This window comes from Cynoglossus semilaevis, chromosome 10 (genome assembly GCF_000523025.1).
Source record: "Cynoglossus semilaevis isolate Cse_v1.0 chromosome 10, Cse_v1.0, whole genome shotgun sequence".
NCBI classification, from domain to species: domain Eukaryota; kingdom Metazoa; phylum Chordata; class Actinopteri; order Pleuronectiformes; family Cynoglossidae; genus Cynoglossus; species Cynoglossus semilaevis.
In genome coordinates, this window is record NC_024316.1 from 3,948,640 (window position 1) to 3,969,365 (window position 20,726).

Below are 20,726 nucleotides of genomic sequence, written 5' to 3' on the forward strand. Positions count from 1 at the left end.
CCTTCGTTTGTGTTCGTTTGCCTTTTTTGCTCTTCATTATGGTCAGACTCTTTTGATTTCTTTATTTGTTTGTTTGGTTTTTTATTCCAACCCGCCAAACTTGCCCAAATCATATTCATTTATATTATCATTATACTTTTTTCCTGCAATACCCACATTTCTCCAACAGATTGTGTGGAAGAGGCTAAAAACATTTTCATATATTGTAGTTCACACTGATACAAATTTTAGGACTAATTGTGGCCCTGGTCTGGCCTAAATGATGATGTTACCACTGTGTTAGCTTAGTTGAGTAACATAGGTTACAGTATGCGAGTTCCGGCTTATGTTGAAAGTCATGTCACCTTACGCTGTAGGAACAGAATTCTGACACAAGTTGAAGACTGTTTTGTAGCCCATCCAACACGACACCTTAGCTCATATGCTCAACTTAACTTTGTCCCTGCCATAAATGGGGACACTATCGGCAGCTACTTTAAGTTGAGGTATCAGACTTGTGGGCCTTTATGCTGGACTTTATCAACCATACACAGACGTAGATATAAAATATACAGCATTATAGCATTTCATATTTAGCTGAAATGAAGGACTGATCTAAATGAACGTTTACTGAAGAAAGAAAAGACAAATAAGTCAATGACAATGACATTTTACAATTGTATTTATTAATTTCCCCTTTATTATACATTGACCAAAATTCAGAGCACATAAAAACTTTAAAATCATTAATCGTGAATTCACAAATAATTTAAATAGGGATCGAATGATTATTATTATTTCTATTATTCTGTTCCTGAGACAACACTGACTTTTGTAATATTTTAATAAATAATATAGCAGTCAGTATTTAGACAACTTTAACAGAAAAATCAGACTTTAAGTGTGGTTATTTCAAACTTCTTTAAAAAACTTTTTTTTTAATCTGGTAGAAGAAGTAAAACCGTATGTTCATCAGTGCTAATATGTGCAGTGGGAAAAAACTAAAATAAAAATACAATGAGACAGCAGATGACATACAGTAATGAAGGGCCTGACCACATCCTGTTCCAATGAGACAGCAGATGACATACAGTAACCACATCCTGTTATTGTTAAACAAGACGGTTCAACGTGACCCAGAAGAAAGTCTATTCGGTTAAAGCAATGTGCTCAAGTTAGTTTCCCAAAATAAAGACAAGACTGCGGACTGTTAAAATGTGAGATATTAATGGGTCGAAACTCACCCTTCAGTAATTTCTGCAGGACTGTTATCACTCTTTGTTATTGAGTGATGACAAAGTCGTCACACGAGCGTCATCAACAGACACTCTTCAGGAACTCGACTCTTCTTTGACGCTGTACATGATCCTGGAGCTAAAAACCAGTGTTTAAATAATGAGAAACTGTATCCTGATTACTTCAAAAGTACCTGTATATTTCCTTTAAAATACACCAAAACTCCAGTGGTGCTAAAAGTACATCATTTTTAAAGTTAACGTCGGAATCGTCCTGAAGAGTCTCGGTGTTCAGATTTAAATGCTCTCCTAAGCTTAGAGCCATGACAAAACACATCAAAACACTGATGATAAGAATGTCGACAAAGGGTCTTATACGGCATTCGTCTACATTCCACGTTAAACTGGAGACGACGACGTGTTAATTTACTTGATAAACAGCTCTGGTTAGCAGTAATAAATAAGCCCTTTTGAATGAGTTCCCTTCACATGATGTCCATAGTCTTCACTTAAACCAGTAAAAAGCACCACAAGCAGCTGCAGCAGGATAATTCAACTCCAAGACACCAGAGCCTCCAGGTCCAAGTCCATCGCTAACAACGGACCTCAACGGAACTGTTCATCAGACCCAGCTGAACGGGCGTGCAGGTTTTTTTCCCAAAGTTCCAGAATAGCCCGGACTGTTCCTGTCAGAGCAGGGGCTGGTGGGGCGACCAGCCTGCGGACAGGCCACCGAGCTGCTCCGCCGCGTGGTGGTACGTGGTGTTGGAACCGCAGTCTATGTAACGGTAGGCCTCCAGGCTGTTCTGAGACGTTCTCACCATGTAGGAGGTTTTCACCGACGTCCTGAAAGCAGGGTGAAGAGGATCAGAGCGGCTGAGACCGTCACGACTGCCGTTAGGTTTGATCACGTTAACAACCACTTACTGCACAATGATGACGATGTTGTGGACCTTTAGGCTGGACATGGTGCAGAAGGCACTGGAAGAACAATAAGTCTGTTAAACTGTGATAGACTCTCATCAGAACTCACTGGGAATTCACAGCCAAATAAAGAGGAAAACCTACTAAACGTAAGGTGCACTGGAACCGATCTCCACGCTGACGGTGTAGTTCACCTGTTAACGGGTAAGTGACAGCATGTTGTTATACAAATCGGTTCGACAGGTTGAGTCAATTCATGGATGTGCGTGAAGGAGTCCGCAGACCAGGGGTTGGGGATCCCTGTGTTATAGTATTGATATTTTGTCACACTCCTAGTACATACAGATCTACACTACTGTATGAAGGGGTGAAAATGTATACTTTTGAGGTCAACTTTTTTTTCGTTTGTTTGTTTGTTTTTTACCTGTCGTGAGCTGAGTGGCAGGAGAGTTGTGGAGTTATCCAGCTGCAGCGTTCCAATCACCGTCTTCATGTACAGGACCTGGCAGCTGATGCTCTGCACCAGCACTGAGAAGAAGTTTGGGTTGCTGAAGTTGAGCGTGGTCTGAGGAGAATGTGATGAAACACAAGAAATAAGATGTTTCTCAGTGGTTAAAGGCAGTTGGAGTCCAAAGAGTCACGTCACTGAATTATATCCAATTATATCCACTTTGTGATGGTTTCATCCACCAGGTCCTGGCCCTGAGTTTGACACATGTGATCTAAATCCAGTCCTCACTCCCAGTCCTTGTCCTACCTTAGTGGCCTTAGTAAAAGAAGTGAACTAACTTTTATTACTTTGGGTGATTTTTTTTTTTTTTAATCCCTACCGTCATGTTCATTAGGACCTTCATGCTGCTGTTATCAAAGTGAACGGTCACGGATTTTATCCCATCATCCACCACGACCACAACGCGAGGGAAAAGGAAGAAGGCGACCAATGACGAGGCAAGCAGGCACAGTACCACTGACAGTGCCACGTAGAGTTTCCTGACAGAGAAACCAAAATAAAGCAGAACAGAAACTTTTTATACTAAATACCAGGAACTGAGTGCAAGGAAGAGTTCCTTTATGAAATTTGTCTGCCTCCATTTTTCCAGCATGCTAGTACAGACACACCAATCAACTAGCAAATCTGTCAGGGTTTTTTTTATTTTCAACATGACCAGCCCTGATTGGTCAACAGTCAGTCAGCAAATGTCTTGCTGGTGTTGCAGCCAACAAAAGTAAAATTAATCCAACACCTAAAACAACATCATCCAGCCTAACATGACCTGCCAACGGACACAACGTTGGCAGACCTGTTTCCAGTCGTGCAAGTGTTTGTTTATTTTTGAAAGGGCATGTGGTGGATGAGAAGAGAAATGTCACTTTGCCACTGCATGTGTTGGCATCTAAAGCCCTTCATGTTATCACTGGTTATCTGCTGACTCAAGAAAGATAGAAGGAAAAACAAAAGCCTGTGTTTGGCCACTCTGTTCCTTAGCTAACTTTTAGCTATTATCTTAGCTAGACTTTAGCTATTAACGTAACCTATTTGCTAAATCTGATTATAGCTGGCATTTTATATTTATTGGTGATGTGAATTCAAATTTTGCACTGACGAACATTCTACAAAATACTTTTGTATTTCCTGTCGGTTTAAAGGAAATGAAAAATAAAAATCTGTATTGCCAAGTCACACTTACCAAAAGATCAGAAATCAGAACTGGCAGATAAAAAATGCCATCAGTGCCCAAGCCTAGTTGCTATAGAACCTAACCTGAACCCTGTATGATACCAAGTCCACAGTATCATTCCTCTGACTGGAATCATCGTTGTTCCAACTCCTGACTCCTGTTAGCTTCTGTTGATGTCATCGGGACAATACAACCTTCACCGTTCACATTTTTGAACGACACACTCACGTCGGAGAAGAACAATGAGCTGTGTGTAATTGTTAGTTAACGCAACAGGTCACGTGACTGCTATAGTGCCAAAACATGTAGTTATTGAATTACTGATCATTAAAACCTAGTCCGTACATTTTTCTCGAGAGACTTTGTGAGTACATTTTTGGAATTACGACTTACGTTCTCTGCGGCTGCAGCCTTTGGTCACTGTAGGGAATCAATGCGACCAGTTCATTCACTCGATCTGTCAGGAGAAAGATCGCAGGTCAACTGAATAAAACTGATTAATATTTCCCCTTAAATGTTCTCCTGACTCACTTTGAGCCACCTGTGGCTAACTGTTTGCTCTTTGCGGCCTTTCTTTACATTATATTTCAGCAGACTTTTGGTACCCTTTTGAGGTATTTTACCTAATGTTGTAGGCTAATGTCTAGCTGAGCTAATGTCTACCTGTAAGATAATGAAAAGTCCAGAAACTGCTAACAGTTGTCAATAAATTGAACAAGAAAAACCCTCACATTAGCATTGCTAAAGATAACATCCTGTTCACCTGAGGGTATTCGTCCTGTTCCCTGGCATGTTGGACACGTTATGCTGTCTCTCCCAGTGAACTCCACGTATGGAAACCTGGCCATGTCCTCTCGTCTAACATGTCCATCCAGGGAGTCGTCATCGATGTCCTCGTCTCCTAATCCGTGCTGCTGCTGCTCAAACTGCTGCTGTCTTTCCGACAGGAGAGACAGGCGGCTGCTGCTTCGAGACATTTGTATTCCCATGATGGAAATTCAACACATCCAGATGTGTTTAGTTTTTTCCAGTGGCTAGAGTTTGTCTGGGGGTGCATGGAAATCTTGTTAAAATCAATTAAAGGCAAAGGGTCTGTTGATATAAATGACCCTGTTTTTTGGTTGAACATGTTCTGTTTTGTTTCTCTAGTGGAAGAACACTCAACTCCTGCAATTTTTTGCCCTTTTTAGCCATGTCCTTCTTTGGTAGCAAATTGTTTTCTAGTTACTAGTTTCACTTATACAAAGGTCAAAAAGTAAATGTAAAAATAATTAGGACAATAATTTATATTGAAGAAGTTCTTGGCTGTTGCACCAGGGCACAGTTTGCTCCTTTATATTCTCTAAAGAGTGAAATACTTTTTAAAAAGTTTGTTTGGTTTCTTTTTAGGTTTGGGATAGGACCAGAAATCGTATGGTGTTAGGTAAAAAGCCCGTTTACGGACACTGCGCTCCTCAGCTCACTTTTAGCTATTCTCCTAGTTAGCCTTTAGCTATTTACTACAACGTATTTGTTAAATCTGATTATATATGGTAATCTGGTAATCTTTGGGTTCACTTTTGTAATTTTTCTTGCTAATTTTGAGTCACACCAATGTTTCTTTTTACGCTAAGACCGTGATGTTACAAGAGCAAGAAGTAAAATTAATAGCGCATTTTTCCGATAAGTGCCGCAAAAGTTTATAGTTAGCGGGTGAAGTTTTACAGTATTCTGTCATTTTTAGAAGGACAGCTTTTACTTACCTATCAAAGCAAAGTGTTAACCTTCCCATAGTTGGTGGTTACGGGGACACAGAGTTGTTTTATTTACAAGGCTGCTGTGTCTCCGTGTTTTCGGAGTCTCTGCCATCCTGAATCTGATTCTACCGCTGTATGTTTGTCTGTGCGAGAGCCTCCCTGTCATGTTGCCTTCACTTACCCTGGGAACTTCGACGCCGTCAATACAATAAGCAAGTATCAAATTCAATGTATCTAACTGGATCTGTATTAGCTTATAAGGATTGGTAAAATAGCAAATAGTTAACATGTAAATGTAATCCAAAAACAAGCACACGAGACATTTACATAGATTTTTATTTCAATATTTAAAATGAAAACATAAAGTGTACTTGTAGTTAGTTAATTCTAAGTTGTTGACTCTGTGCATAAAAATTGCCAAGAATGTATAGTTACGATGAGTTACACAGTAGATAACAACTTCCTCATCTTAAATAAAACTGGAAGAGCTCGTTGCTCGAGAAAAAACTCGTTCACCTAAATGTTGGTGACTTAAATAATTAAATGATTTTCAGGGGCAGAAGTTTTTTTTTGTTTGTTTGTTTTGTTTTTTGTTTGTTTTTTTGCTTTTCATTGACTAAGACATGCGGAATCACTGCCGATTGGGCATACAGAACAACTTGTTACGCTGTGTCCATTTCTACTCCGATGCCGTAGGTGGCAGTGCGTGCTGCGTGTGTTTCTTTTATTCCGCCAGTATAACAGGAACAAGAAGAAGAAGAAGCAGAAAACGACAAGAAAGAATAAAAAATATACCCGTGGTTGTATTGCAGTTTACGATGAATAAAGGCAAACCCAGTGGTGTGTCTTGGGTGAAACCAGCGGAACCGTCCTTTTTGAAAAAGTTTAAAAATGACGTCGGTTACAAAGAAGGACCCACCGTGGATACGAAGGTACCGTGGCTAATATGAGAATGAATGTAGTAGGTGGCTTCCCTAGGGCTGTTGGTGCAGCTAAATTTACTTTCTTTGCATAAAAATAATGTCACGCCTTCGCCAGCCGTCACACGCAGGTTTGGCCTAAATAATCAACCAAACGCTGCAACAATTGGACAATCAAAGCGTTGTCCCGTTGCTGCCATACGCCAGTATGTCCGCCTTATTGGGAAAGCCTCGTCCGAGGCGTAAACAAATGCACGTGGAATTATTTACAGAACCTTCTTACTGATCCGATCAAAAATAATATTTGGTTTAATGTAATTGGATTGAAACAACAGTGGTATAAAAAATGACTCCATCCACAGGCTTGGTGTTCAGTCGGAATATTGTTTGACGGTGATTTAGTCTGTAACAGTTGTGGACGTTTGTTAATAGAGTAGTAAACGTGGCCTCTTAAGTGCTATCTTAAATGAGGGTGTTTCTTTTATCTCAACTTAGCGAAATGAATGATAATGCTTGCTAATAACCGGTTTGATTTGCGATTCCATGCTGGAACAGTGGTCGACAACTCTTTGAATGGAGCCCTCCGCCCCAAAATGGTGGCAATTCCCCATTAGTCGATGTCATTTCTACGTGTTTAAGGCGTCCTTGTGATGTTTTCCTTCTTATATTCAGCGCCAGGTGATGCCTGAATTGGATGACGGTGAGAGTGGGAGCGATCGAGAGGATGAGCTCCCTCAAGTGGTAGTCCTAAAAAGTGGAGACCTGACTGAAGAGGAAGCAAAGAAGGTCAAGGCCGACCACACTGGAGACTGTGCGGAGAAAGTTAAGGAAAATAAATGTGTAGTCCACAGTGTGTTATTTATGCAACTGTGGGCCAAATGTCATTGCTATCGCTTTGCCTGTCTCTTCTACAGATGATGCACATTCTCTTCCTGAAGGTAAAATCCTGTTCAAGAAACCAGCCAAGCGCTCCTCAGATAAATTTAAGGGGATCACAGCCAGCTCTAGCAAAAAGAAGAAGAGTCAAGACACTGTACAGGAGAGTTCAGAGGAGGAGACGCAAAAACCAGAGAAGTCTGGAAAGAAAATAAAGAATAACAGTCTTCTGTCTTTCGGAGGTGGTGAAGATGATGAGGAGGACGAAGAAGACTGAGAGACTTTTTCTGTAACTTGAGGCAGGGGTTTAGGATTCAGTACACTTGTATGTAAACCTAACTTCTTTATTCACAGACTTTCAGAAAGCACTAATATTCAATTTTAAACATCTCACTATTAAGGAACTCTTACAGTGGGGTTTTAGCCAATATTAAAAAAAAGTGTTGACTGTTTTTTGTTTCATCATGCATTTGGAGATCACATGCACATTATACACATTCATACATATATTTATGCAATGTGACATCACTTAACAAAACAAACTTTTGAGGTAACAAAAAACAACAACTGGTTTGAGAGAAACATTTGCTGTAAACCTCAATACACACCGTTGGGTATAATGAATTCCTGGACATCTTAATATTGACTTGAAGAGAGGAGCTGTTAGTAACTGCTTGATCACAATGATCAATTTTATTTATTGCTTTGTTTTTATTGTAAATAGCATTAAATGAGACTCTTCTCATTATATAGAGGACATAGTTTCTCTGCTGAACAATTAGTTGCTGTGTAAGATGCGTACTAGAGTAGTCTATTCAGATTAGCATAGATTTTACTGAAACTCAGCAGTGCAAATTATTTAAGAGATTTGTGAATTAATTTGATTTTATATATACAGTAAAATAATGTTCAATAAAAAGGTGTGTGTTCAGTGACGCTGCCTACACACTTGAGAAATATTGTTGTATTGCATTGATCAAATACTGTATATTGATCAAAGAGGTTACGTGAAATAGGAAGAAGGTGGTCATGTTATGTCCCAAACACAGGGTGCGTCATGTCCTCCCAGTAGCTCGCCGTGATCGTATAGTGGTTAGTACTCTGCGTTGTGGCCGCAGCAACCCCGGTTCGAATCCGGGTCACGGCAGGGATGAATAGTCCCTGACACGGCAGGGAGACGTTTTAATCCCGCGGGATTAATAAAGTTTTATCTATCTATCTTGAACAGGACATTACCATAATGACCCAATATTATTTACCTCTTAATTCAAAGACCCGTAAAAGGGTGGGAGTACGGTCAGTATTCAGTTAAAATTGAGGTGGACTACTTAATAATTATTAACGAGTTAAGAGTTCTACGTGCACTATAACTTTCCTCACTTTATTCCTTTCTGGAAATGGCCACTTCATACTTGTATGCTCACCTTCTAATTACTATGCGTACTCTGCGGTTACCTTTACTACTACATGTCTGTCCTGGTGCTGTAACGACTGAATTTTCCCGGTGTGGGATGAATAAAGTCTTATCTTATAATATCTTTAAGGTTATATTAGATACTAATAGTGTGGTTTTTAGCTTACTGAAGACACTTTAAGATGGACTTGAAATAGCTGAAGGGCTCTGCAAAAATTGTGAAATGAATGCTAAAGTAGGTCAAAATTGTGCATAGGAGCTAAAACATTATAAAGGCTACAAATGCGTCCTTCAAATGAGAAAATAAGTTGGTCCAGAAATAATTTAGGGAAATTACTAAAAATAAATAAAATAAATAAATTACTTAAAGTTAGCAGAAAATCAGTGTCCAGCGCCCACACACAAAAAAACTCCAGTATTACAGCCATACATTGGGCAAATTAAATATACGATCATTAAAATTATTGTATATTTGATTTTCTGGGTCCTGGGTTGATACATGTAAAGCAAACAATAACTGGGTCCTTATCAGAAGTATATCCGTCCCAATACCGGAAACAGGAAACTACCGCTTGCTGCACATGCGCAGAGTTAAACGTGTTTCTAGTACGAATCCGATCTTTTTGTATGCGTGTGTCTTAGAGTCACGGCTCATTCTCTGTTACCGGGAGGCAGCGTGGAAACATGGTGCTCGATTTGGATCTATTCCGTACCGACAAGGGTGGCGACCCAGAACTCGTCCGCGAAACCCAAAGGAAGAGGTTTAAAGACGTGACACTGGTGGATAAACTAATCTCCGCGGACACTGAATGGAGAAAATGTACGTTTTTATTTATATTTACGGTCATATGCTAGCTATCGTTAGCGTGCTAACCAGTAATGCTAATTTTAACAAAAGTCATTATTCTTGCTCCTGTTCCAAACATCAATAAATAATGTATCAACTAAACACATAACCCTCCATATATATATTATTTTTGTTTTACGATGGAACGTAGTATTTATATGCTTTTTATGTTGATTCATGGCGAACTTGCATCCAAAGCTTGATACTGAACAGACGACTGTGGACTTAGTCTCTAAAATAACGCCAAAAGACTGTATGAAGTTGATTATTAGGTTATTCAAAAAACATGTCCTTCATTTCACCTGCTCACATATAACGACAGCTTTTCTAGAGACCAATCTTTAACTAAACCAATATTTCACTTTCACTTCTTTAGGCAAACGTTTCACATACAGCGAACCGGTCCAGACCTCAAACATAGAACACATCTTTAATGGCTCTGCCGGGCATTAAATGCATTGCTTATTGGTTGTTGTTTTTATTATTTTAATTCCAACTTAAAATATTTTGAAATATGCTACTACTATAACTTAATGCCACAATTCAGGCTAAGCATATGAAACCGGAAGGTGAAGCGTTAATGCTAACGTTGCTAGCAACAACGAGCTTACTACAATGAATCTGACAGAAGCTGCTGCCTTTGTCATTTTTAGTTTCTTTACTTGTACTTATCTAATAGATGCAGACTGATAAGACACCATCGTACGTTTTCAACAGCGGTGGCTGCATTACACAGACAGGTTGTGTTAGTTTAACACAGATGCCGGGTAACGTGAAATCTGATGCAATCCTTGGTAGCAACATGACAAGTCAACCTCGCCCTTGCAGTGAAGCCCTAGTCAGTGTCTGTGCGGTTCACTGCAGTATGGTACAAACCAAGTACTTTGGACACAATCTGTTCTTTGTTTTCAGTTTATGGTTTTATTAATTAATCATAGTTTTATGCTGCTTTTTGCAACTGCCACCCCCACATACCCACATTCAGACAAACACGCACACACAGGACATTTGTGACTGCTTGGTTTATCCTATAATATTTTCAACGTGTTTTTCTACAAAGAAATGCTCCTTATTTTTAAAGCACAATATATATACATTTATTAAATTGGTTTCTTCTTGAAAGCTTTTATTGCCTTTTTGCATTTTTGAGCCTTTTGCAGAATGTTAGACTGCAGTGGTTTGGGCTCATTTCATTTTCAAGTCCTCTGTTCTATCTCAGTCCACTCTTCTTGAGGAAACTGTAAATCTCCTTCAGATTCTATGTTCTTTTGCTAATGACCCATGTCTTCAGTTCAGACCAGATATTTTCATTGTATGTGAAGCAAAAATGTACCAGAGGCAATGTTTTTCCCTTCCCTTTCCAATTTCTGAATAATTTAGCTAAATGTGACTTGCTGATGCTGACTTTTGCTGATTCAAATTTCCTTCAATTGGCGGCACATACAAAAGTATAAATCATAACATGTAATAATGAATTTCTCACGTTCCCTCATCAGTTCAACAACTATCAAAGTACTTTCAAAAACTTTGTGTGAAGGCATTTAAGAAACATTCACGAATGGTGATCGTAGTCCCTTGTTGAAGTATTGTCTAACTGACTGTAACTTTCACTAAAACAGGTCGGTTCACCGCTGACAACCTCAACAAACTAAAGAACCTCTGCAGCAAAAGCATTGGGGAGAAAATGAAGGTAAAGGAACATGAACATGTCATCTCTAGTCTTTTAAAGATTTTCTTCTTTAGGAAAGATGCAAAGCTTGTGTCATTCATTTATTTTATATCAAATTACCAAAGTTACAAAATGTGCCTCATCTGCAAACTCTGCAGTAAAAAGATAAAACTGCAAACCAGTATTTCTATTGCTTTAGCACTATGCTATGCTATATTTTATTATAATATGTATTCTGGTTTCCTACTATGACACTGTAACTAAATAAAAGACTTATCTCATATCCATCTTTTGAACTTGATTTTCTAAGAAACTAAATCACCTGGTACCTGAAAACTGTTTCTGATGTTTATTTGTTTTTTTACTGTGTTTACAGAAGAAGGAACCAGTCGGGGATGACGACTCTGTCCCTGAAGAAGCACAGAACCTGGAATCCCTGACAGCTGAAACACTCTCGGTATGAGCTCAGCTCTCTTAATCTACACCACCTGAATGACTGCATTTTTGTTTTGTTTTTTGTTGTTGTTCGTAAGCACATGGTGCCTGTGTTTGTCATAACAGTTTTGTTTTTCTTTGTCAGCCCCTGACAGTAACCCAGATCAAGAAGGTGCGTTTGTTGGTAGATGAAGCCATCGAGAAGTCGGACGGTGAGAGGCTAAAGCTGGAGGCAGAGCGATTTGAGTACCTGAGAGAGATTGGTAACCTTCTGCATCCTTCTGTGCCCATCAGCAATGACGAGGTGGGTGAGATGATCAGAGTTGATTCACATTTCATTGCTTTCTCAGATAATTCTTTTTAATTCATTATCCTTTCTTACCCCATGACAGGACGAAGACAACAGGGTGGAGCGTACCTTCGGTGACTGCTCTGTCCAGAAGAAATATTCTCATGTTGACCTGGTCGTCATGATTGATGGCTATGAGGGGGAGAAGGGAGCTGTTGTGGCTGGAAGTAGAGGCTACTTTTTAAAGGTCAGTCTAAAAGTGTTTTTTCTTTTTTGCATACATTTGTGTATAAAATTGATATTTTCTTTACTAATGTCACGTATCAACAAAGACAATAGAAAAGCACTTTTTGAAGTTTAGGCCAAGCTGTTTACGTTGTTTGTTGTTGTTTTTTCCACTGTTCCACTGTCCTCTAGGGGCCACTGGTGTTCCTGGAGCAGGCTCTGATTAATTATGCCTTAAGGATCCTCCACAGCAGGGGCTACAACCTCCTCTACACGCCTTTCTTTATGAGGAAAGAGGTTATGCAGGAGGTGGCCCAGCTCAGCCAGTTTGATGACGAGCTTTACAAGGTAGAGAAATTTCAACTTTAACCCTCTTATTATGTTGAAAATTACATAACATTGATTATGTTGTGTAATCCACTTAAAGCAGTATACTATAACAACTTTATTTCAAATTGTAAATATTTAGAAAAGAGACATACAAAACATTTTGTTTGTTATTACATGCCCAAGAAGTCTGCTAAGTATGGTATCAAAACATGGGCAGTCTCTGATGCAAAATCTAGATGTTACTTTTGCTTTCCAGTGTACATTGCATCTAAGAAGAATCAGTGGATGTGTGTGCTGTTGGAGATGAGAAATGCAAAAATGACATCTGCAATTAACACACAGTTACATTCTGTCCATCATGTGGAGAACATTGAAAATGTTGAAGATCGAAAATCTGTGAAAATGAGTCAAATTGCTAAAAGGTTTGTGAAGAGGGAAAACTTTAATCAAATAGTTTTGAAATGTACGTTGGAACAAAAATGTATTTTTTTTTCTAAATGTTTATACAAACTTAATTAACGTTGTTATGGGTTCAACCTGGTTTTTGGGCTGTTTTGTGTGGATTTACACAGTTCGGTCAACATGACCCACAATATCGTTTTTGTAAACAAATTCTGCACAGACATTCCACGACACATTGAAGTGTCCAGATTTTGGATAACTGTAGAAAATGACTGAAATATATCCAACTTCTACGTTTCACCCAGTTTCCTTCAAATTAAATAAGAATACATTTTGATTATAAAAAAAGGTTGAAGCAGACATTAAAAACTAAAAGAAACATTTGGTCATATGGAAAAAGTTGTTTATTGGCAAAACCCAATTGGCTAGAGATTTGTGAAAGGTGTACCCAAAAATGGCTTGCTAAAATGTTACTAAGGATTGCTAATTGTTACCACAGTAGATGGATTAAAAAAACATCTTAATTTGACTTTTTGCCCTGTCAGGTCCTGGGAAAAGGCAGTGAAAAGTCAGACGACACCTCCATAGATGAGAAGTATCTCATCGCCACATCAGAGCAGCCCATCGCTGCATTCCACAGGGAAGAGTGGCTTAAACCCGAGGACCTTCCCATCCGCTATGCTGGCCTCTCCACCTGCTTCAGACAGGAAGTGGGCTCCCACGGTCGGGACACCCGCGGCATCTTCAGGGTCCACCAGTTTGAAAAGGTCAGGGACCAGATTATTGTTATTCAGGGATAATTTCACTTGAGTGTGAAGAGGAGCTGTTCAACTAACAGTATTTGATTATAGACTTTTTTTTTTCACCTTGTAGATTGAGCAGTTTGTCTTTGCATCACCACATGACGGCAAGTCCTGGGAAATGTTTGACGAAATGATCGGAACTGCAGAAGAGTTTTACCAGTCACTCGGAATTCCCTATCGTATCGTCAACATTGTCTCTGGTGAGACACACACATGTGGATACCTGTGTTGATGACCCTTTAAAAATACTTTAACTAAATAAATGTATTACATGTGAACCTAATCCAGCTGTAATGAAACTCTTTGGTCTACCTTAAAATAAAAAATAGAGGCATGTATGTTTGAAATCAGAGTTTTGTGACATGGTCATAAATCAGCTGATCATGTTGGTTTTTATTTTGCTTCTTCACAGGTGCCCTCAATTATGCAGCCAGTAAGAAGCTGGATCTGGAAGCCTGGTTCCCAGGCTCTGCAGCGTTCAGAGAGCTGGTGTCCTGCTCAAACTGCACGGACTACCAGGCCCGACGCCTCCGCATCCGCTATGGACAGACCAAAAAGATGATGGACAAGGTAAGAGTCCAAGGGTCCTCAGATAAGCAGACATTCACATTTGACGTTCTAGGTTTAGTTCAGTTCACATGGACCATATTATCATATATTGAGGCCTGCTTTTAGCTGCTACCCAGTAATTCAATTCCCACTGCAGTACCACTAGTGGCCACTATAACTTGTATGATGGATTACAGTTGATATGGTTGGTGTCTGATCTGCGGTCCAAATGCACTGATCTTGTCATTCTTTATGTTGTGCAGGCAGAGTTTGTCCACATGCTGAACGCCACCATGTGCGCCACCACACGTGTAATCTGCGCAATTCTGGAGAACTACCAGACGGACGAGGGCATTGTGATTCCAGAAAAGCTCAAGGAGTTCATGCCTCCAGGTGTGCTGTGTGTGCAGGGTTCAGCCCTTGAAACTGAAATAGCACTATACGCAGAACATTTTTATAAACGACCACATTTCCTCCCTATTGCAGACTTGAGGGAGATCATCAAGTTTGTGAAGCCGGCGCCAATCGACCAGGAGGTGTTAAAGAAGACAAAGAAACAACAGGAAGGAGGGAAGAAGAAGAAGCAGGGAGGTGGAGGAGACCTGCCCAACGCCATCGAGAGCATGTCGGTCAATGACTCATAAGCTCCTGCTTATTGAACACCTCCACCATGGCTCACTAGCCTCACTGATAGATACTGATAGGCCGTAGTCACCTGGATGAATGATTTGGAGATCAGAGATATTGGTTTTTTTAAAGGTGTGTGGTTTGATGATGTCAGAGTTCTCCCATGTCATCTGTTCAGGACTAGCCTCTGTCCTATCAGTGTCTATCTACATGGAGGGTGTTGTCTCTTCATCTCAGCTCTACCGTCAGTCTTGCTACTAAAAAAATTGAAAAAACTCAGAGAAGGATCCCCCTGTGTTCTCTCCCCCACAGCCCACTTCAGGCTCCACCTGCCTTGCGCTCCTCACCTCAACATTGAGCCTTAACTGAAATTAAACAAGTTCTCATCAAACCCAGCAGGAACATTTTCTGAGGCCCCACGTTACAGAAGACTGAGACGACGTCCACAAACACGACTACTCCTACTGTCAGGTTTTTATCAGAAATTTGAACTTCTCTAGGAAAGTAACAGCAGTGGCCTAAAAGGTCTGTTTTATGTACCTAAAAGTTACCACATATAACGGTTACATCTGGGTAGTTTGCAGATGTATGATTTGTCTTCAACAAAACATCAACAACGCTCTTAAACTTCTTTATATATTTCTTGTCAGCTTTGCAGCAGAATTCGTTCTTGGGATGTTTCTAGGTGGGTTCTAGTTTAGCTTCAGTCACTGTCTGATATCTGTGTCTGATTAAGTACCTGAACAAAACTATTTCCTAAAGTGAGAAGTTAAATGAGTGATACATTACCTGAACGTCTCCTCAGTTGTGTCTGTTAGTGGTTAGTGGGATGTGAATCTGTTCTTCTGCGTCCACCTTCCATTCTGGTGGGTGGGAAATTTCTCCTAAATATTTATATATATTAGTTAAAAAAAACTACAAATGAAATATGAATCATTGAGGTTTTGGCTGATCCAGGTCTTCAAACTCTCCATCTCTCATCACTGTCCTATTTTTAACCCCTCAATTCATCATGTTGATCTTTATCTCGTTGCTGAGACCATTAAGTTGCATTGACTTGCAGTGATAAACACCTATATCTGATCATTGATAAAGAGAAAAACAAACAAACAAACATAAATAAAAGTTAAACTTCCAATGATGATGTTCTTGTCCCTTTTCTTTAAAAACATAAGTGTTTAGTTTTATTGCCTTTTAATTGTGTGTATTGTAAGTTCCCATCAATCCACTTTCATCCGCTTATCCGTTACCGGGTCGCGGGGGCGGCAGTCACCACCCAAATCACACTGCACCGTACCAACCCCCCTGAACCTTCCTGTGGGGGGTGAGTCCACTGGAAGGTACCAACCACCCTAATCGGGATTCGAACTTGCCCAGGAGGTGAACCCTGGGGTTGTATTGTAACTTGTCCACTTTATTTCACTTCAGCTCCACTTCCTGTCATCTGCCGACATCGTGACCAACAGATGCTCCCACCATTAGGGAATCACAAAAGAGATGGTGCCTTTTTTATAACACTTATTTCGGAGTACGTCAGAGAGTAAGAGATGCGCCCAGGACAAATATCAGAGTACCACAGTTCTTCTGTAAGCCTGATGTTCTGATAAGCAGCAATAAGGAAATGGTGACTGATTAACTCCAACAGACTTTACTCCCTTCATTCACGTCTACACCCACCACTGTACGCTGCGTATTTGTATAGAAGGTAAAAATGAAATTAACATCCGCTTGTATTTTGTTAAATGTCTTTAATCTCTCTTTTTTACAAAACTTTTTTTAGTGGATCCAGGTGAGCAGAGATGAGCGACACCTCAGACGACGAGCCCGAGATCTCTTTCAAAATAAAGGTACACGCGATTTTTCACTTCTTTTTTTTATTTTACACATTATTCAATTGAACAGCAATAACTCAGACAAAGACTTTGTGTAAATGTTTAGTTTGAAAAGACTTTTTAAGATGGAGAAAAACAGACATTATTGTTGTTGTAACTCACAGGATATTAATAAACAATATAGAGAATTAGAACAAATACAAACTTGCTCTTGACCTGACTAATGTAAAAAGATTGCTAGCTTTTTATCGTTTTGAAAGTTGCATCAAAATACATCCAGATATGTGAGATCTGTGTTTCTCTGTACAGTTTCTGGGGCGAGTGGAAGTGGTCCGTCCTACTGGAGTGGAGATCCTGGAAGAAGCTGTTCAGAGCCTCCAGGTCACCCTTTTACATATACATATATATCCGTGTGTGTCTGATTAACTACACGCATGATCATGATTAAGGGAAATGAAGGGACCACTGTACATACATTCCCATTTCTTTCCTTCTACCGTCATCAGATACCTGATCCATACTCCTCAGAGAAGGTGGCCAAGAAGAGTAAAGTCCATCTCTTCCTGTCACAGAAAGGAATTGACCTCCTGGAACATGAAACCATGGTCTCTGCTTTTTATACTCTCTCTCTCTCTCTCGCTCTCTCTCTCATTCTGGATGATATCTCTTTGGTCTTGTCTGGTCACTGACGTCTTGTCAACGTGCTTTCTGCCCTCAGTTTCTGTTGTACCAAAGTCCTCTGTTCACCGTCTCCTTCTGCGCCGTCCTTCCATCTTCCCCCAAAATCTTCGGCTACGTGGCCAGACATCCTGCAGCCGACACCTACCATTGTTACCTGTTCCAGAGCAAGAAGTTTGTGAGTCCCTGTACATTCTTATAAAGTATTGAAATCCTCTTATTCTATTTTAATCTGTTTTTAAGCGTACTTGAACCATTTTTTTGTTGTTAGCTTTCTCACAGTATATATGGCTAGGGTAGTTATATTTGCAATATTCATTCTAAGCATTAATAGCATAAATAGCTATAGCATAAATAGCTATAGTCTTGAGTACTTTTTAGTTATATTTTAGCTCTTTTTCCATTTCCGTTATATTTTAGCTCCTTTTTACTTTATTTATAATAATTATTTAACTGAGTACTTTTTAGTTATATTTTAGCTCCTGTTTTGCTGTTAATCTAACTTTTCACTTTATTTATAATAATTATTTAATTTTCTCTTTAGGTCTAACAACCTTTTTGTGGTTCACCTTTCAGGTAGTTTTTGTGGTATATAAGCTATCATTTTATAATTTTTTTGATTAGCTTTTAGCATTGTTGCTATAAAAGTGTGTCAACTTTTGATAGTCTTCAGGCTTTTCTAATGTCTGGTTCACATTTTGCCATTTGGAGTGTTTATTTGATGTTTTTTGTTGTGGATACATTTGTTTTTGGCCAAACATTCAGCCCCTGTTTGGCAAAAGGTGGGCAGTTTATTGATTATCTATTAGTTATCTTCTTGAAAATATCTTTATCTCTACCATTTTTGCAACTAATAGGCGTTTTGTTATCCAAAATAGTTTTGGTATTGTAGTTTTATTATGTTTTTACTGATTATTTCCTGAATCTGATTCCTGCTAATGTAGCTGATTCTAAGCTAACCCTTTGTCTGCACACTTCATTTTCAGTCCCATGTTGTGGTGTCAGCGATTGGCGATGCCTTCAAAGTGTCAAATCAGGATGAGGGAACCAAAGGTGGGCGATACCTGATCGTTGAGGCTCTCAAACATAAGGTTGGTTTCTTCACTTTTTGATAAATGGAATTTATTTGAGTTTCAACAAATGAATGAATGAAATAATGAACGATTGTTTCATGTAAAATAAAGTGGCAATTGTATTGACTTTTCAGAATAAAATGCTGCAGAGAGAAAATGATGAACTAAAGAGGAGACTTGCAGGACAAACTGAGTAATAACCCAGAATAAGTCCAATAACTTGACCAATAAATAATATTTAACAAATAGTAAATTTATGTGCAATTATAACTGCAGACATTTGTGATAAAAAAGTATTGTATTGAAGAAAAATTATAACGTTGAATGTCTAATAAAATGAACTAGTTGAAAAGGTGCTTGTTTTCTTAAGGGAGAGGAGAGGCATAATGGGGGGGGGTGAGGGAAAGTAGAGCTGGAGTTCATTTATTGTGTTTTTTTATAATTTATCAGAAATTAATTTGATATATTGAATATATAATTTATCAGAAATTAATTTGATATCATATTGAAACATTTCATTTGTGTTTCTTATGTCACTGAGTTAATTGCATGCAAATTAAAAATTCAATATATAGAATTTGCATTATTTAATATATTAAGTATTACATAATGTGAATTTATAATTTATATTATATATAATATAATCTGTATTTATTTTTACACACAGATCTACAAATTCTTTCACATTAATAATTAAATGTACCTTATTTCCCCTTCCTGGTTTCCGCAGGTGTAGCAAGAGCTTTTAAATTATACCGGAAGTGTGCGCTCTTGCTTTTCAAACAAACATTTGGTCGTCGAGTGTGTGTGGATGTCCCGAGGGGGAAGACAACTGGACACAAACAAACTTTTTAACCTTTAAACTACATAATGAAGCGGTTTTATGTGACGTTTAGCCATTTTATGGACAAAGCGTTATTATATTTTCTCGATAAACTTATTTTCGCGGCCGGTTAACTTGCTAGCGTGTGTTTGCGTGTGTGCTGCGGTGCAGCGTTTTCATCTGTGGACACTCCATGAACAGCGGATGGCTCGTCCAGAAAAGACCAATGTTTGAAAAACCGAAAGGTAAGAATTAAACTTTGAAAATAATTTTGTGTTATTACACGTAATTTCATTTGTTCAATTGTACAGTCTGCTTTTCGTTCGGGTTAAATGTCATTTCTGCTGAGTTGACTGTACTGATACCACAACATTGTTGCTTTTTTGGTAATGTCGTCAATTATCTATTTTATCTCTTTCCGCACACATCTACAAATTCTTTCTGTATTGACTGCACTCTCAATTATTATATATTATATTTTTGTTATACTATTGTTATTCTAAATTAAATTGGTAGGATGTGTATGTATAGTAAAGTATACCACATTATACCTATGATATGTAAATATAAGCAAAAATAGTATAATTATCAGGATGTTATGTGAACAAGTTTATAAAATAAATATAAATATATGAAATATATGCACAGTTTAATTGGTTAAGTAGTGAAATATTGAAATTACAGTTAATTATATCGGCGGTTCCAGCAGACATATTATTGTATGAGTGTTTAAATGTATTTTGGAAAATTTCCAGTCAAGTGTTTTATATTTTAGTGTTTAATTTTTGCCCTTCTTTAATGTCTGCCGTCAGAACACGCAGGTTCGATTTCAGCGGCAACGTCATCGTCTTTTCCACAGACGAGCAGATGGGCTGTCGGTGTTTCATGAACCTGTCCGACCTGAGGGATCCAAAACAGATCGGTAGGTAATCGACACGAGCAACGTAAACAAATTAATACCCTAAAAGAAACGAGACTGCAGATAGTACACGGCTTCCTGATCACTGCTAAAGAAATAGTTTACACACTGTATTATAGAAATGAAATACTGAAGGAAATAATGAATCACAGACAGCATATTTTGTAGAGCTTGTGATCATGAGGAACTTTTTTGTTGTTGTTTATTTGTCAATATTCTAGAGAAGTTCTGAAAGAAGCTAAGGGGCACATCAACACCACCAGGTCTGTAGACCTCACCATGTTCATCAGTGCCTCAATGGACAACACTGCCAAGGTGAGAACTCTTTTGTGACACTAGTTCTGTGCCATTTGAGTCTAAATGATTGATGTGACAACAGTTGTTGACAAATGTTATAAATAAAGTCATCAGAATGACACCTGGCTGGCCATCAAGGAGGACGCTCAGAGAAGAGTTTTGTTT

At 38.8% G+C, this 20,726-nt stretch overlaps 4 protein-coding genes and 1 non-coding gene across 7 annotated transcripts; 4 read left to right on the plus strand and 1 right to left on the minus strand.

The window, feature by feature from the left end:
* Window positions 1–1,657: 1,657 nt before the first annotated feature.
* On the minus strand, window positions 1,658–5,753 carry tmem106c (transmembrane protein 106C). Its single transcript, XM_025059709.1, has 9 exons — window positions 5,560–5,753; window positions 4,581–4,862; window positions 4,211–4,274; window positions 2,969–3,128; window positions 2,563–2,703; window positions 2,283–2,332; window positions 2,142–2,195; window positions 1,886–2,060; window positions 1,658–1,851 (listed from the first exon to the last, which is right to left on the minus strand). Exons 2-8 carry the CDS (start codon window positions 4,804–4,806, stop codon window positions 1,904–1,906), a joined length of 852 nt encoding a protein of 283 aa, XP_024915477.1. The 5' UTR covers window positions 4,807–4,862; window positions 5,560–5,753; the 3' UTR covers window positions 1,658–1,851; window positions 1,886–1,903.
* A 501-nt stretch (window positions 5,754–6,254) lies between these two features.
* On the plus strand, window positions 6,255–7,801 carry kiaa1143 (KIAA1143 ortholog). The gene is made up of 3 exons (XM_008318222.3): window positions 6,255–6,485; window positions 7,146–7,296; window positions 7,388–7,801. The coding sequence occupies exons 1-3, from the start codon at window positions 6,372–6,374 to the stop codon at window positions 7,624–7,626; spliced, it is 504 nt and encodes a 167-aa protein (XP_008316444.1). The 5' UTR covers window positions 6,255–6,371; the 3' UTR covers window positions 7,627–7,801.
* A 623-nt stretch (window positions 7,802–8,424) lies between these two features.
* On the plus strand, window positions 8,425–8,496 carry trnah-gug (transfer RNA histidin (anticodon GUG)). The gene has a single exon. It is a non-coding gene; the product is annotated as a tRNA-His (tRNA).
* Window positions 8,497–9,447: 951 nt separating this feature from the next.
* sars1 (seryl-tRNA synthetase 1) lies at window positions 9,448–16,077 on the plus strand. The gene is made up of 11 exons (XM_008318220.3): window positions 9,448–9,583; window positions 11,230–11,300; window positions 11,656–11,736; window positions 11,860–12,018; window positions 12,107–12,250; window positions 12,421–12,576; window positions 13,506–13,727; window positions 13,834–13,963; window positions 14,176–14,333; window positions 14,576–14,705; window positions 14,799–16,077. The coding sequence occupies exons 1-11, from the start codon at window positions 9,448–9,450 to the stop codon at window positions 14,954–14,956; spliced, it is 1,545 nt and encodes a 514-aa protein (XP_008316442.1). The 3' UTR covers window positions 14,957–16,077.
* A 140-nt stretch (window positions 16,078–16,217) lies between these two features.
* On the plus strand, window positions 16,218–18,868 carry LOC103384635 (PTB domain-containing engulfment adapter protein 1). 3 transcript variants are annotated; one of them, XM_008318219.3, is made up of 7 exons: window positions 16,218–16,644; window positions 16,720–16,786; window positions 17,081–17,152; window positions 17,278–17,376; window positions 17,490–17,627; window positions 18,436–18,540; window positions 18,657–18,868. In XM_008318219.3, exons 2-7 carry the CDS (start codon window positions 16,739–16,741, stop codon window positions 18,717–18,719), a joined length of 525 nt encoding a protein of 174 aa, XP_008316441.1. In that variant the 5' UTR covers window positions 16,218–16,644; window positions 16,720–16,738; the 3' UTR covers window positions 18,720–18,868. The 3 variants fall into 3 exon arrangements, with proteins under 3 accessions (XP_008316441.1, XP_024915309.1, XP_024915308.1); XM_025059541.1 differs by having other exon boundaries at window positions 16,218–16,620; XM_025059540.1 differs by lacking the exon at window positions 16,218–16,644 and having other exon boundaries at window positions 16,645–16,786.
* Window positions 18,869–20,726: the final 1,858 nt, after the last annotated feature.

What these genes read in the sequence shown, in the direction of transcription:
- LOC103384635 (XM_008318219.3), top strand. Translation starts at nt 16,739, where the DNA reads ATGAGCGACACCTCAGACGACGAGCCCGAGATCTCTTTCAAAATAAAG. An exon ending in AAGCTGTTCAGAGCCTCCAG is followed by an intron (nt 17,153 to 17,277) that starts GTCACCCTTTTA and finishes TACCGTCATCAG; the next exon opens with ATACCTGATCCATACTCCTC. An exon ending in TGTTCCAGAGCAAGAAGTTT is followed by an intron (nt 17,628 to 18,435) that starts GTGAGTCCCTGT and finishes CTTCATTTTCAG; the next exon opens with TCCCATGTTGTGGTGTCAGC.
- kiaa1143 (XM_008318222.3), top strand. Translation starts at nt 6,372, where the DNA reads ATGAATAAAGGCAAACCCAGTGGTGTGTCTTGGGTGAAACCAGCGGAA. An exon ending in GACCCACCGTGGATACGAAG is followed by an intron (nt 6,486 to 7,145) that starts GTACCGTGGCTA and finishes TCTTATATTCAG; the next exon opens with CGCCAGGTGATGCCTGAATT. An exon ending in TGGAGACTGTGCGGAGAAAG is followed by an intron (nt 7,297 to 7,387) that starts TTAAGGAAAATA and finishes TCTCTTCTACAG; the next exon opens with ATGATGCACATTCTCTTCCT.
- tmem106c (XM_025059709.1), bottom strand. Translation starts at nt 4,806, where the DNA reads ATGGGAATACAAATGTCTCGAAGCAGCAGCCGCCTGTCTCTCCTGTCG. An exon ending in TCCAGTGCACCTTACGTTTA is followed by an intron (nt 2,196 to 2,282) that starts GTAGGTTTTCCT and finishes TTGTTCTTCCAG; the next exon opens with TGCCTTCTGCACCATGTCCA. An exon ending in AACATCGTCATCATTGTGCA is followed by an intron (nt 2,061 to 2,141) that starts GTAAGTGGTTGT and finishes CCCTGCTTTCAG; the next exon opens with GACGTCGGTGAAAACCTCCT.
- sars1 (XM_008318220.3), top strand. Translation starts at nt 9,448, where the DNA reads ATGGTGCTCGATTTGGATCTATTCCGTACCGACAAGGGTGGCGACCCA. An exon ending in TGCCCATCAGCAATGACGAG is followed by an intron (nt 12,019 to 12,106) that starts GTGGGTGAGATG and finishes ACCCCATGACAG; the next exon opens with GACGAAGACAACAGGGTGGA. An exon ending in GTAGAGGCTACTTTTTAAAG is followed by an intron (nt 12,251 to 12,420) that starts GTCAGTCTAAAA and finishes ACTGTCCTCTAG; the next exon opens with GGGCCACTGGTGTTCCTGGA.